The sequence below is a fragment of the Mobula birostris genome, chromosome 18, assembly GCF_030028105.1.
Source record: "Mobula birostris isolate sMobBir1 chromosome 18, sMobBir1.hap1, whole genome shotgun sequence".
NCBI classification, from domain to species: Eukaryota; Metazoa; Chordata; class Chondrichthyes; order Myliobatiformes; family Myliobatidae; genus Mobula; species Mobula birostris.
In genome coordinates, this window is record NC_092387.1 from 1,588,666 (window position 1) to 1,604,583 (window position 15,918).

At 43.2% G+C, this 15,918-nt stretch overlaps 1 protein-coding gene across 1 annotated transcript in view; it reads left to right on the forward strand.

The window, feature by feature from the left end:
* otud7a (OTU deubiquitinase 7A) overlaps nucleotides 1–15,918 on the forward strand; it is a 113,738-nt gene that overhangs the window by 61,541 nt on the left and 36,279 nt on the right. The window contains exons 7-8 of the mRNA XM_072281919.1: nucleotides 1,820–1,947; nucleotides 14,161–14,310. Coding sequence (XP_072138020.1) covers nucleotides 1,820–1,947; nucleotides 14,161–14,310 — 278 coding nt within the window. The remainder of the gene's footprint in view (nucleotides 1–1,819; nucleotides 1,948–14,160; nucleotides 14,311–15,918) is intronic.

Sequence of the window (15,918 nt, forward strand, 5' to 3'; positions counted from 1 at the left end):
CAGTGCGGGGGAGGCACACTGTTCAGTGCTGTAACTTATTCCTCAGGTTTAGGCACTCCATCTGACGTGGTAGCTTTTCAATCTCACTGCAATTTCTAATCTCACTCCTGACACCAATGTGCCGAGCATTTGGCTCATGATGACAGATGAAAAGTGCTTGTTTAACTCAACTGCCATTTTTTTGTGACAAGCACAAAAACAGACTGGGCGCGATGACCCAGGCTGAGAACTGCTCAGTCTCATACAGACAGGGAGGTGATTATCGCACACCCCAGTGACATTTAGGATGGCCCACAAAACCACAAGTGAACAACTGTATAACCCATGCTGACATATAACAATTTATGAACTTGAACGTGTCACCCTAATCCCATAAATACATTTTAAGCAAGAACAATAGGTAGTGCTGGCCGCCATGAATGCTGGGGCAAGCTATCAACCATGCCAACCCCACTCCACACCACACCACCCCCCTCCCCCCAATCCCGGAACACCACAATAGCCTTAAAAAGGAACATAATCAAAGATCCCCACTGAAAGTACTCAGTAGGTCAGGCAGTATCTACAAAAATAGAAACTGTAATTTGTCAGCCATCATTTTGAAAGCTTACTCCTTTCTGTCTTCAGTGATGCCTAGTTGTTTCCATAACATTGCCTTCAATAACATAACATTCTACGAAAGAAAAAAAACCAGAATATTGATCGATTTTCTTGATAAATACATTAGTGATTCAAATTAATTAGCGGCATCTGTCTTGGTTGATGACTGTAGTGGGAAGTGCTGTTGTGCAACCACCATCACTGTCAGCTTGGTAAAAAATAGTGCATAGTGAATAGTCAAATGTTGATCTTCTCCTCAGTCTGTGGAAGATCATTCACAAACACACCCTAAATTTGGTTGTAGTTGTGTTTTAGGAAGGCAATTTGGAAGTTAAGTTAATTTAGATCACACTTCCTCATCTCTCTGTAGCTGAGGATTGTGTAGCAGTAACACTTGCAAATAGGTTGCCTTACTCTCTTTCTACCTGCCAGATGTTGAGAGAGGGATAGGAGGCAAAACAAATTAAATCAACATCTCATGGATTGTGATATCCCACCCTCAGGATGAAAAGAACTTCAGAAGGGTGTACAAATACTTCAAGCATATGAACTTAAAACACACTACCTGCACTCAAGGATTTACATGGTTCTGACACCACTGAGGGAGGTACAGGTTTGTTTAATTCAGCATATTTTACATAGAAGTTTAGTGCTCCTAGATGTAGTATTTATTTAGATACTTGACCTTGGACCAAGGAGCTTTTTGAATATTACCTGCTATTAGTACAGAAAAACTGTCAATTAAAAAAGAAAATGCTTTGTAGAAAATTAGGTGGAGCATTGGGTTAGAGGCTGTACATTCACCCCTGGGCTGGAGTTCAAACCTTGTTCTGTTCAATATTTTCTCTGTATTCTAGCTGCAGAAGTTCCATGTGAAGTGAATTTGAGCTATCTCAACTCATCCTCATGAATACTGATCCACACCATAAAGCAGTATCAGTTAACAAAAATTATGATGAGGGAAATGAAGTGTAATATCATGGTGTTAGAATTGTGATACTTTGCTGGGGCATGATGGAATCCTCTTGCTCTACATCTTGTAACACACTTGGATAATATGTTAGATGCTGGTACTGATTTTGGAGATGAATATTATATCTTCCAGCAATAACATCTTGACTGGACAGAAAAGGTTAAATACAAATTAGAGGGAAAAGACATGTCAGTGAATATTGATTATTGTGGGGAGATAAGGATGGATCTTTTTTTTTCTTCACAGTGTTGACAATTCTGAGGATCCAGTTTATGAAAGTTTGGAGGAGTTCCATGTGTTTGTCCTTGCCCACGTGTTGCGAAGACCAATTGTTGTTGTTGCAGATACTATGCTAAGAGACTCAGGAGGTGAAGGTTAGTCTAACTCTTTTGTCCATGCCACAACAATAGTGTTCTGTTTTGTTTTTATTTGTTGAAGGTAATTGTTTCTATTGACACTGTGTTCTAGGACACAATGCTGAGAAAGTGAGCAGGTTAGGTTAATCTATCCTTGTGATTATGCATAAATCCAAGGCTATATCTGAAAATAGGGATGTGAAAAAAAAACCTCCACCAGATTATTTCAGCAGCCACAAAGAGTTTGCCTGCGAAAAATAAGATCCCTCTTTCCACTGATTACATTGTCTGGCAACACACCTAATGAACGATTCAGAATTTAAAATATACTTCCCAAGAACAGTGCCCATGTGTCTTCTGGAGTTGCACTACCTTGTCTGTCATCAACCTGCTCTGTTAAGCTTAACATATTCAGCATCTTTTGTTGTACAGAGAAATACCTTCCATTAGCTGTAGAAAACAGCACCTCAGGATAACATTTTTAAAAGGGCACTAGCAGTTGAACTGAGAAGTTATATGCTGACATGCAGCATGTTGGAATAGAAAATCATTGGTTCCATCTCTTTGAGGCTAATATAATCTGTAGAGGGATCTGCAGTTGGAGGTCCAAGGTAATAATGTGCAGCAAGGTAATAATGAAAAAGAGAACTCTTGTAGAGCATTCAACCATCTAATACTATGTGTTATGAGCAAGCATTGGAAGGCTGCTGCATGCCATCTCATTCCTTTCCTTGTCCCTTTAGCGTCCCTGTTTGATAAACAGTGAGTCATTCCTATACACTGCTCTTTTCTTTGGATTTTTAAACTATATGATCTTTTAATTGTGTTAGAATTATTGAAGCTATCAGAATCAATGTTAGCAATGATATTCAAGCCAATTATTTTAAACATTGGTAATGTGGGGATGGTAATGCAGAGCACAGCAGCAGTAGCTAGTGGCACTGTGGTGGGCTCTGAGGCTCAGCAGGGAAGGGTAAAGTCAGGTAGAGCAATAGTGAAAGGGATAGGCGAGAGTTTCTGTGACCATAGTAGAGATGCCGGGATGGCGCATCGCCTCCCAATATACCAGGGTCAAAGATGTCTCTGAATAGGCACAGAAGATTGTCAGGGGAGAGCAAACACCAGAGATCATTATACACATTGGGACAAATGACATAGGCTGAGTCCAGAAATAGAAAGATAGGCCAGGATGAAGAGCTGGTAAAGGGACATGGATTCAATGTCGTGGATCGCTGAGATCTCTTCTGGGTTTGGGGTGACCTGTACATGAAGGATGGGTTGCATTTGAACCAGAGAGATCCAATATCCTAACAGTAAAATGTGCTTTTGCCACCAGGGAGGGTTTAAACCAGACTGGCAAAGGCGTACTTGCAGCACCAAAGCATGTAAGCCGAGTAATCAAGATAGCCATGTTTACAATAAAAGGGCAGATAGGGCAACTACTTTAAGTTACATCTATTTCAATGCGTAAAGCTTAACAGGTAATGCCAATGAAATGAGGGTGTGGATTGGCTCTAGGGACAAGGATCTTGTGGCTATAACAGAAACATAACTTTGACCTTTGAAAGTAGCTGAGAAGCAAAGGGCAGGACTGGCAGTTTAACAATTCAGGATACTGATGCTTTAGGTATTGCGGAGGAATGGCAGGGGTGTTACCTTTTTAATAAGGGAGGATGTAACAGGAGTTCTTGGAGATATTCTTGAGGGGATATAAAACAGGGACATTTGGGCAAAACATAGAAATAAAGGGATGGTGACCTTGGTAGGGCTGTATTCTAGACCCCCCACCTTCCCATTAGCCAGCAGAAACTTGAGAAATGTTTTGAGAGATTGCATGTAGTTGTGTGAATGGTACAGTAGTGCTAGTGGGCAATTTCAATTTTCCCATTATGGATCCACCCAGATAGCAAACGGCCTGGATCTGTGGAATTTGTGAGCTGCATTCAAGGCAGTTTCCTCGCAATATAGAGGGGAACTGCTTGGGAAGGAGCAATCACAAATGAGAAAATCTATAGATGATGAAAATCTGAGAAACACACACAAAATACTGGAGGAACTCAGCAGGCTAGGCAGCATCCATGGAGAAGAGTACAGTTGATGTTTCAGGCCAAGACCCTTCATCAAGACTGGAGAAAAAAAGATGAATCAGAAGGTGAGGAGAAGAAGAAACACAAGGTGATAAATGAAACAGGGCGGGGGGTGAGAGGGGTGAAGTAAAGAGCTGGGGAGTTGATTGGTGCAAGAGATACAGGGCTGGAGAAAGGGGAATCTGATAGGAGAGGACTGAAGGCTGTGGAAGAAAGAAAAGGGGAAGGAGCACCAGAGGGAGATGATGGGCAAGTATGGAGATAAGGTGAGAGGGAGAAAAGGGAATGGTAAAGGGACGGCATTACCGGAAGTTTGAGAAATCGATGTTCATGCCATCAGGTTGGAGGCTACCAAAATGGAATATAAGGTGTTGCTCCTCCAAACTGAGTGTAGCCTCATTGGGAGCACCTATGATCCATCCGTCAGAAAAAGCCAGTAACCACCCATTTTAATTCCATTTTCCATTTCCATTCCCATTTACTATCATGATAAGGCCAAACTCAGGTTGGAGGAACAACACCTTATATTCCGCTAGGGTAGCCTCCAGCCTGATGGCATGAATATTGATTCCTCGAACTTCCAGTAATCCCCCCTATTCACCATTCCCCATTCCCTTTTCCTTCTCTCACCTTATTTCCTTACCTGCTCATCACCTCCCTCTGGTGCTCCTCCCCCTTTTCTTTCCTTCGGTCCTTTCCTATCAGATTCCCCTTTTCCAGCCCTGTATCTCTTTCACCAATCAACTTCCCAGCTCTTTACTTTGCCACTCCTCCCCCCCACCCCCAGTTTCACCTATCACATTGTGTTTCTTCCTCCCCTCCCCCCACCTTCTAACTCTGACTCCTCATCTTTTTTTTCTCCAGTCCCGATGAAGGGTTTCAGCCCAAAACATCGACTATACTCTTTTCCATAGATGCTGCCTGGCCTGTTGAGTTCCTCCAGCATTTTGTGTATGTTGGGAAGGAGCAATACTGGTCTCCTCTTAGAGAATGAGGTGGGCCAACTAACTGAAGTGGCAATTGGAGAGCGCTTTGGTTCCAGTGACCAGAATTCTATGTTTTAAAATAAAGTCATAGAGTACTACAGCACAAACAGGCCCTTCAGCCTATCTTGTCCATGCCAGCCAGATCGTCTGCCTAATCCCACCTACCTGCTCCCAGATCAGACCCCTTCATTGCTCTCTCATCCACGTAATTATCCAAACTTTTCTTAAATGTTACAATTGAACCACTTCTTGTAGCAGCTCGTTCCACATTTGCACCACCCTCTGAGTTAGATATTCCTCTTAAATATTTCACCTTTCACCCTGAACCTTTGATTTCTAGTTCCAGTCTCACCCAACCTGAGGGGCAAAAGCCTGCATGCATGCACCTTATCTGTATGCCTCAATTTTGTATACCTACTGTACATATGATCTTCCCTTATTCTCCTCCGCTACAGACAATAAAGTCTGAACCTATTCAGTCTTTCTCTATAATTCAGGTCCTCAAGTCCCAGTAACAGCCTTGTAAATTATCTCTGTACTCTTTCTAGCTTCTTTCCTGAGGTAGGTGACCAGAACTGCACACAATACTCCAAATTAGGCCTCACCGATGTCTTATACAACTTCAACATGACATTCCAAGTCCTGTACTCAGTGTCCTGATTTATGAAGGCCAATGTACCAAAAGCTTTCTTTATGATCCTATCTTCCTAGGATGCTATTTTCAAAGTATTTATTGTACTTCCAGATCCCTTTGTTCTGTGGCACACCTGAGTACCCTACAAATCTCTGTGTAAGTCTTAGCTTAGTCTGTCCCCCTCATGTGCCTCACACTTGTCTGCATTAGATTCCATCTGCTATTTTTAGCCCACTTTCCCAGCTGGCCAAGACCACGCTGTAAGCTTCAATAGCCTTTCTCACTGTCCATTATGCCCCCCAAGTCTTGGTGTCATCTACAAATTTACTGATCCAGTTTACCACCTTATCATCTGTCATTAAAACAGATGATAAACATCAATGGATCCAGCACCAATCCCTCTGGCACACCATTAGTCATAGGCCTCCAGTCAGGTAGAGAACCACCTACTACTACTCTCTGTCTTCTCCTGCTAAGCCAATGTTGAATCCAATTGACTAGTTATGTTGAATCCAACTGCAGGAAACAGCCTCTGCATGTTCACTCTATCTAGGATTTTCAGTACTTAATAGATTAATGAAATCCCCTCTCATTCTTATAAATTCCGGCGAGTACAAGCCGAGAGCCACAAAACAATTCTCATTGTTAACCCTTTCATTATCAAGATCATTCTTGTGAAGTTCCTCTGGACCAATGCCTGCACATCCTTTCTCAATCGTGAGCCCTGTCCTTAGCTGGAGCAGAGCCAACTTTGAGGGTATTAGGCAGGATCTAGCTGGGGTCATTGGGGTAACTCTATTTAAAGGCAAAGGAACAGTTGGCAAGATCAAAAGTCTAGGGGCAGCATGTTCATGTTAGGGAGAATGATAGACATAACAAGTTCAGTGAATGCTGGCTGACGAGAGATGTCGGGGCTCTGGTCAGGAAAAGAAGGAAGCATTCATTGCATTTAGGAAGCTATATATGAATGAATGTAAAAACCTTAAGGGCAGGCTTGAAAGGAAAGTCAGGAAGGCAGAAAAAGGTTATGAGATGGATTTGGCAGACATGGTTAAAGATAATCCCAAGAGGTTCTTCAGTAATACTACAGTAAAAGGGGGACTAGGGAGAGATGAAATTAGTTCCTCTTAAAAACCATCAGTACCAACTATGGAGCCACAGGAAATGGCGAAGTTTTTTAATGTCTATTTATATCTCCTTAGTGTTTGTAAAGGAGATGCCAAAGAAGTGAGAGTAATAAGTAATGAGGTCTTGGAACATACACATATTACAAGGAAGTGGGTATTTGCAACCTTGAAGCATATTAAGGTGGGCAACTCTCCATGGCCTGAACTAGTAAACCCCATGGGAGTATTTGATCATGAAGAAATTGCAGAGGGCCACTGTTAGCAACTGGTGAAGTTTAAGTTCAGTTTCTTGTCATGCAAGTGTACATAGGCATACCACCAATGAAACAATGTTCCTCTGGGCCAAGGTGTACATAGAGCAATGTTACCACAAATAAATTAAGAAATAATGTGCATTTACAACACAAGTTATAAACACTGGCTAAGCAGTGGTGCCCTCCACCACCCCCCACAAGGCTTTGTGCTCCCCAGCTGCTGTTCACACTGCTGACATACGATTCCACTGCCAGATCATCTCAAGCCTCCTCAGCAATAGTGATGAGTCAGCATACAATGAGGAGGTAGGGAGGCTTATTAAATTGTACGAGAATAACAGCCTGAGTCTCAACATGGACAAGGAGCAGCTCAACCACTCTCCATTGCACATTGTACATGGCCTATCAACGGCATCAAGAAAGCTTTACCAAGAGGGGTTTCTCGCAGGTCAATGGCGGTTATTTAAAAAGGGAGCTTCGAGAGCATTAGTCCATTGTATGTGGCCTATCAGCGGTGTCAAGAGCTTTACCGAGAGGGATTTCTCGCAGGTCGGTGGCGGTTATTTAAAAAGAGAGCTTCGAGAGTGTTTGTCCATTGTACGTAGCCTATCAGCGGCTATAACCAGGGCACCAATTGTGAGGTAAATAGCAGGGAAGGTTCAGGCATAAAAAGGAGACACTGCCTAGCAGAGCTGTCATCAAAGAAGTGATCTGAGGCAGAGTGGTAGGGCTTTGGCGATAACGGGTCGAGGTGAGGTAAGTTACCTGTGAGAAATAGAAAAAGGAAGTACGCCTGTGAGGCCGGTGTTCTGTACTGGGTGTCAGATGTGGGAAGTCTGGGATTCTCCCAGCCTCCCAGAGGGCGACATGTGCACCAGGTGTGTTGAGCTGCAGCTCCTTGGGGACCGCGTTAGGGAACTGGAGATGCAGCTCGATGACTTTCATCTGGTTAGGGAAAGTGAGGAGGTGATAGAGAGGAGATATAGGCAAATAGTCACACGGGAGCCTCAGGAGACAGATAACTGGGTAACAGTCAGGAGAGGGAAGGGCAAGATCAGATACTAGAAAGTACCCCTGTGGCTATCCCCCTTAACAATAAGTACTCCTGCTTGAGTACTGTTGGGGGTGAGAGCCTATCTGGGGGAAGCAACAGTGGCCGTGCCTCTGGCACAGAGTCTGGCCCTGTGACTTAGAAGGGTAGGGAAAGGAAGAAGGCAGCGGTAATAGGGGACTCTATACTTACAGGATCAGACAGGTGATTCTGTGGACGCAGGAAAGAAATGCAGATGGTAGTTTGCCTGCCAGGGTCCGGGATGTTTCTGATTGCATCCATGATATCCTGAAGTGGGAAGGTGAAAAGCCAGAGGTCCTGGTACATATTGGTATCAATGACATAGGTAGGAAAAGAGAGGAGGTCCTTAAAACAGAGTACAGGGAGTTAGGAAGGAAGTTGAGGAGCAGGACCTCAAAGGTAGTAATATCGGGATTACTGCCTGTGCCACGTGACAGTGAGTATAGGAATAGAGTGAGGTGGAAGATACATACATGGCTGAGGGATTGGAGCAGGGACAGATTTCTGGATCACTGGGGCCTCTTTTGGGGCAGGCATGACCTCTACAAAAAGGACGGGTTGCACTTGAATCCGAGGGGGACCAATACCCTGGCGGGAAGGTTTGCTAAGGCTGTTGGGGAGAGTTTAAACTAGAATTGCTGGGGGGTGGGAACTGAACTGAAGGGACGGAGGAAGGGGCAGTTGGCTCACAAATGGAGAAAGCTTGAAGACAGTGTGAGAGGGAGGATAGGCAGGTGATATAGAAGGGATATGCTCAGACCGATGGTTTGAAATGTGTCTATTTTAATTGAAGAAGCATCATAAACAAAGCAGATGAGCTTAGAGTGTGGATCAGTACTTGGAGCTATGATGTTGTAGCCATTACAGAGACTTCGATGGCTTGGGGCAGGAATGGTTACTTAGAGTGCCAGGCTTTAGATGTTTCAGAAAGGACAAGAAGGGAGGCAAAAGAGATGGGGTGTGGCACTGCTGATCAGAGATAGTGTCACAGCTGCAAAAAAGGAGGAAGTCATGGAGGGATTGTCTACTAGTCTCTGTGGGTGTAAATTAGAAACAGGAAGGGTCAATAACTCTACTGGGTGTTTTTGATAGACCACCCATTAGTAACAGGGACATTGAGGAGCAGATAGGGAGACAGATTCTGGAAATGTGTAATAATAACAGGGTTGTCGTGGTGGGAGATTTTAATTTCCCAAATATTGATTGGCATCTCCGGGGAGCAAGGGGTTTAGATGAGATGGAGTTTGTTAGGTGTGTTCAGGAAGGTTTCCTAACCCAACATGTAGATAAGCCTACAAGAGGAGAGGTTGTGCTTGATCTGGTATTGGGAAACGAACCTAGTCAGGTATCAGGTCTCTCAGTGGGAGAGCATTTTGGAGATAGTGATCACAATTTTATCTCCTTTACCAGAGTATTGGAGAGAGATAGGAACAGACAAGTTAGGAAAGTATTAATTGGAATAAGGGGAAGTATGACGCTATCAGGCAGGAACTTGGAAGCATAGATTGGGAACAGATGTTCTCAGGGAAATGTAGGACAGAAATGTGGCAAATGTTCAGGAGGTATTTGCGTGGCGTTCTGAATAGATATGTTCCAATGAGACAAGGAAAGGATGGTAGGGTACAGGAACTGTGGTGTACAAAGGCTGTTGAAAATCTAGTCAAGAAGAAAAGAAAAGCTTACAAAAGGTTCAAAAAACTAGGTAATGATAGAGATCTAGAAGTTTATAAAGCTAGCAGGAAGGAGCTGAAGAATGAAATTAGGAGAGCCAGAAGGGGCCATGGGAAGGCCTTGGTGTGCAGGATTAAAGAAAACCCCAAGGCGTTCTACAAGTATGTGAAGAGGAAGAAGACGTGAGAGAATAGGACCAATCAAGTGTGACAGTGGGAAAGTGTGTATGGAACCAGAGGAGATAGCTGAGGTACTTAATGAATACTTTGCTTCAGTATTCACTATGGGAAAGGAGCTTGGTGATTATAAGGACAACTTACAGTGGATTGAAAAGCTTGAGCATATAGACATTAAGAAAGAGGATCTGCAGGAGCTTTTGGAAAGCGTCAAGTTGGATAAGTCTCTGGGACCAAACGAGATGTACCCCAGGCTACTGTGGGAGGCGAGGGAGGGGATTGCTGAGCCTCTGGCAATGATCTTTGCATCATCAATGAGGACGGGGGAGGTTCCGGAGGATTGGAGGGTTGCAGATATCGTTCCTTTATTCAAGAAAGGGAGTGGAGATAACCCAGGAAATTATACGCCAGTGAATCTTACTTCAGCGGTTGGTAAGTTGATGGAAAAGATCCTGAGATGCAGTACTTATGAACACTTGGAGAGGCATAATATGATTAGGAATAGTCAACATAGTCAAAGGCAAGTCATGCCTTACGAGCCTGATTGAATTTTTTGAGGCTATGACTAAACACATTGATGAAGGTAGAGCAGTAGATGTAGTGTATATAGATTTCAGCAGGGCATTTGATAATGTAACCCATGCAAGGCTTATTGAGAAAGGAAGGAGGCATGGGATCCAAGGAGATCTTGCTTTGTAGATCCAGAATTGGCTTGCTCACAGAAGGCAAAGGGTGGTTGTAGATGGGTCATATTCTGCATGGAGGTGGGTCACTAGCGGTGAACCACAGGGATCTGTTCTGGGACCCCTTCTTTTCGTGATTTTTATAAATGATCTGGATGAGGAAGTGGAGGGATGGGTTTGTAAATTTGCTGATGACACAATGTGGAGGGCTGTCAGAGGTTACAGCAGGACATCAATAGGATGCAAAACTGGGCTGAGAAGTGGCAGATGGAGTTCAACCCTGGTAAGTGTGAGGTGGTTCATCTTGGTAGGTCAAATACGATGGCAAAATGTAGTAAGACACTTGGCAGTGTGGAGGATCAGAGGGATCTTGGGGTCTGAGTTCATAGGACAATCAAAGCTGCTGCACAGGCTGACTCTGTGGTTAAGAAGCCATACGGTGCATTGGCCTTCATCAATTGTGGGATTGAATTTAGGAGCCAAGAAGTCATGTTACAGCTATATAAGACCCTAGTCAGACCCCACTTGGAGTACTGTGCTCAGTTCTTGTCGCCTCACTACAGGAAGGATGTGGAAAATATAGAAAGGGTGGAGAGGGGATTTACAAGGATGTTGCCTGGATTTGGGGAACATGCCTTATGAGAATAGGTTGAGTGAACTCGGCCTTTTCTCCTTGGAGCAACAGAGGATGAGAGGTGACCTAATAGAGGTGTATAAGATGATGAGAGGCATTGATCGTGTGGATAGTCAATTTCTTTTTCCCAGGGCTGAAATGGCTAACACGAGAGGGCTCATTTTTATGGTGCTCGGAAGCACGTACAGAGGAGATGTCAGGGGTAAATTTTTTTTATGCAGTGAATGGTGAGTGCATGGAATGGGCTGCCAGCAACGGTGTTGGAGGCGGATACGAAAGGGTCTTTTAAGAGACTCCTGGATAGGTACATGGAGCTTCAAAAAAATAGAGGGCTGTGGGTAACCCTAGGTGATCTCTAAAGTAAGTACATGTTCAGCACAGCATTGTGGGCCAAAGGGCCTTTATTACGTTGTAGTTTTTCTATGTTTCTCTGGTTTAATGGCTCTGTGGTGGAGAGAGTGAAGAGCACTAAGTTCCTTGGTGTGCACATAACGGTGATCTAACCTGAACCCACAACTCCACCTCATTAGTCAAGAAAGCATGGCAGCGTCTGGACTTTCTGAGGAAACTGAAATGTGCAAGGCTCCCAGGTTCCATTCTAACAACTTTCTATAGGAACACCACCAAGAGTGTCCTGTCTGGCTGCATCATTGTGTAGTACGGAAGCAGCAAGGTATCAGACCAGGAAACTCTACAGAAGGTGTTAAAACCCACCAAGGGGATCACTGCTGTCTCTGTTCTACCTATGTGTGACATTTACTAAGAGCGTTGTATGCAAAGGATCCAAAGTATTGTTAAGGATGCCTACCACCCATCCTTTTGACCCACTACTGTCAGGAAGGAAGTACGGGAGCATCAGGACTGGGACTAACAGATGGGGTAACAGCATCTTCCCTCAAGCTGTGAGACTAATGAATACCCTGCCACCACCAAGGATTTTCAATAGGATTGTGAGCTGTTTACTGTATACCTGTGCTGAGCATTTCATCTGCATTTTGAAATATATTTTATTAACTTCTTTGCAGTAATATTTTGTTTGATGTGCTGCATGTGGTATATGTACTGTGGGTTCACTGTGATCTGGAGGAATGTTGTTTCATTTGGTTCTGTATATGTACAGTCAGATAGCAATAAACTTGAACTTAAACTTGAAAAAGATCAAGATAGGTTGGTGGATGATGTCTATGGTCTTTAGCAAGGCCTTTGATGACATCCTGGTAGGCTGCTCTGGAAGATTAGGTTGCATGGGATTCAGAGGAGTTAGCAAGATGGACTCAGAACTGGCTTGATCATAGGAAGGAGACGGTGATAGTTAAAGGTAGATTCCCTGACTGGAGTCCTGTGAGTAGTTGGGTGCCCCAGAGGTCAGTGTTGGGACCTCTCTTTTTCATTGTTTATGTCAATGATTTGAAGGTGAATATACATAGCAAGTTTGCTGATGATACTAATTTAGGGGGTCTTGTTGATAGTGAGGCAGGCAATAATGAATTGCAAAGAGATCTTGATCTGTTTGGGAGATGAGCTGAGGAATTCAAATGAATTTCAATTTAGTATAAAATGAAACATTTTGGACATTCAAACCAGGTTAGGACTTACACAGTGAATGACAGGGAACCTGTGAGTGTTGTGGAAGAGAGGGATCTGGGAGTACAAGGGCACAATTCACTGAAAGCAGCTGTAAAAGTAGACAGGGTGGTGAAGTAGGCGTTTAGCATGCTGGCCTACGTGTGGGCACGTGGCCAAGTGGTTAAGGCATTGGACTAGCGACCTGAAGGTCGTGATTTCGAGCCCCAGCCGAGGCAACGTGTTGTGTCCTTGAGCAAGGCACTTAATCACACATTGCTCTGCGACGACACTGGTGCCAAGCTGTATGGGTCCTAATGCCCTTCCCTTGGACAACATCAGTGTCGTGGAGAGGGGAGACTTGCAGCATGGGCAGCTGCCGGTCTTCCATACAACCTTGCCCAGGCCTGCGCTCTGGAGAGTGAAGACTTTCCAGGCGCAGATCCATGGTCTCGCAAGACTAACGGATGCCTTTTTTACTTCATCAGTCAGGGCATCGAGTTTAGGAATAGGGAGATTATGTTGAGGTTGTATAAGTCATTGGTGAGGCTGCACTTGGGGTGTATTGTGTGCACTTTTGGTCATCCTGTTATAGGAAAGACAATGTTAAGCTGGAGAGGATTCGAAAGAAAACTATGAGAATTTTGTCTGGACTAGAGTGCCTGACTTACAGGGAGAGGTTGGCCACACGGTATCTTTAATCCCTGGAGTGCAGAAGAATGTGGGGTGAGAATAAATGAATAAACTAAATGAGAATTGAAGTTTATAAAATCATGAGGAGTTATGGGTAAGATGGATAGTGCGAGGGACTCTAAAACTAGAGAGCACCGATGCAAGATAAGAGGGAAGAGAAGTAAGAGGTAACTTCTTTACACAGAATAGTGATTACTTGAAATGAGGTGTCAGAGAAAGTGGTTGAGATGGGTACAATTACAATGTTCAAGAGACATTTGGGCACATAAATGCAGAGGAAGGGCTTGGAGGGTTATGGCTGAACGTGGGCAGCTGGGGCTAGCAGGAAGGATGGCATGGTCAGCATGGACCACATGGCTGAAACATCAGTTTCTATGTTGTATGACTTGGAGTCAAATAATTGAAAACTATTATATGCAAAGTGGACCCAAAGCAGTGAGTTAAAAGCAGAATTCCTGTATTTCAGTGGTTTAGAAATCATCTGAATATAATGTTTAGGACTTTTTTTTTCCCATCTTTGTAATGGTGTTTTTGGATTGTGCCACGGGACACTGAAAATGCAGTCAAAACGCTTTTTAAAATCACAGAAAATGTCAATCTCCAATTTACATTTTGGATTTTATGCTAAGGAAATTATCTTTCTCTCTGCAGCATTTGCACCAATACCTTTTGGAGGAATTTACTTGCCTCTGGAAGTACCTCCTAACAGATGTCATTGTTCACCTTTAGTCTTAGCCTATGATCAGGCCCACTTCTCTGCGCTGGTGTCTATGGAACAGAATGATCAACAAAGGGAACAAGGTATGCATGCTGGTTTTGCTAATACAGACCTAACCCAACTGACCAACGCTAAAGGGCACTTTCACAAAGGGAGATCTCTGATTCATTATTTGACCATTTAAGCATTCTTTCCACTTGCAAAATAATCTTCAATTTTGGCGACATAGTCCAAGGAAGTTCTTAGTTCAACAACTGTAGATATTAATTCTGTTGCACCCAAACCAAATGATACCAGTTAGACAATATTATAGCAAATATGTAAGGAATATATAACCAGTCGGTCATTGAACTCCTTGCAATTCATCTTCCATATATGACTCATATTTTACTTCAATCCACTTTTCTGCACTAATCCTGTGTCCTTTGATTCTTTTAATATTCTAAAACTTTTTGATCTGTGTCTTCAATGTACATTGCAACAAAATCTCCACAGTCCTATTCAGTAGATAATTCCAAAGTTTATCTACCTTCTGGATGAAGAAATGCTCTCTTACCTCTGTGTTGAGTAACTGGACCCTCAGTTTAAGACTGTAGCCACTGGTTTTCAACACCTCAGCAAGGGAAAAGTCATCCGCATCTCCTGTGAACCAATTATGAAAATTGTCTGTTTCACTCACTAAGGCTACTTGTTAATCTTATAACCTAAGGAACATAAGCATGTCTGTTTAATCTCTTAAAGGACAAATTTCTCATCTTAGAACATTGCTTCACTAAGACCCTGTATAATTGTGAATTTTTATTTAAGAATACATGTGGGGAAGAAAAGTCAGCTCATGAGTTTGTTTTCCTGGTGCACATTCATTTAGAGTTGCTGAGAGAAAAAGCATTCTTATAGCTACACAATGCTTGAGAATTTAAACCACAGTGGGCACATTGCTCTCAGAAGATGGCGGTGAGAACTACAGTATACAGGAGTGTGGTTGGAGTGGAAAACATGTTTAAACATCAAACAAGTCTCAGATGAGCGCATTTCAGTTCTATACAGGAAGCTTATTATTTGGAATAAAATACTGCAATGATTTTGTTAATAACGGAAACGAGAACATTAAAAAATTGAATTGTTGTCGATGACACTTTCTGCGGCAATCCCTGAATATATGCTACTGTCCCTAAGTGCAAGGCAAAACATTACAAGAAATGGCAGGATATGGAACAATTCATGGAGAGTAGCCTCTCAATTTTCACTATTGAGGTGTTGATGGATCTGTTGAACATAATTCCATGTTGTTTTGTCTTAATTTCCAGCAGTCCCTGTTTGCTTCTTTTTTATGTAGCATTTATCTGCTACATTCCAGGCCATATAATTATAGCAATAAGACAAGATCATTTCCTTGTGTTTTTCTGGTCATATCTAGCATTTGTTTAATGTTGTCTAAAATGAAGCAGTCAGTTAGCATTATTCCATAGCATGGATGCCTGCTAACATGATATTTTTGAAGCAACACACATCAAAGTTGCTGGTGAACGCAGCAGGCCAAGCAGCATCTGTAGGAAGAGGTGCAGTCGACGTTTCGGGCCGAGACCCTTCGTCAGGACTAACTGAAGGAAGAGCTAGTAAGGGATTTGAAAGTTGGAGGGGGAGGGGGAGATCCAAAATGATAGGAGAAGACAGGAGGGGGAGGGATGGAG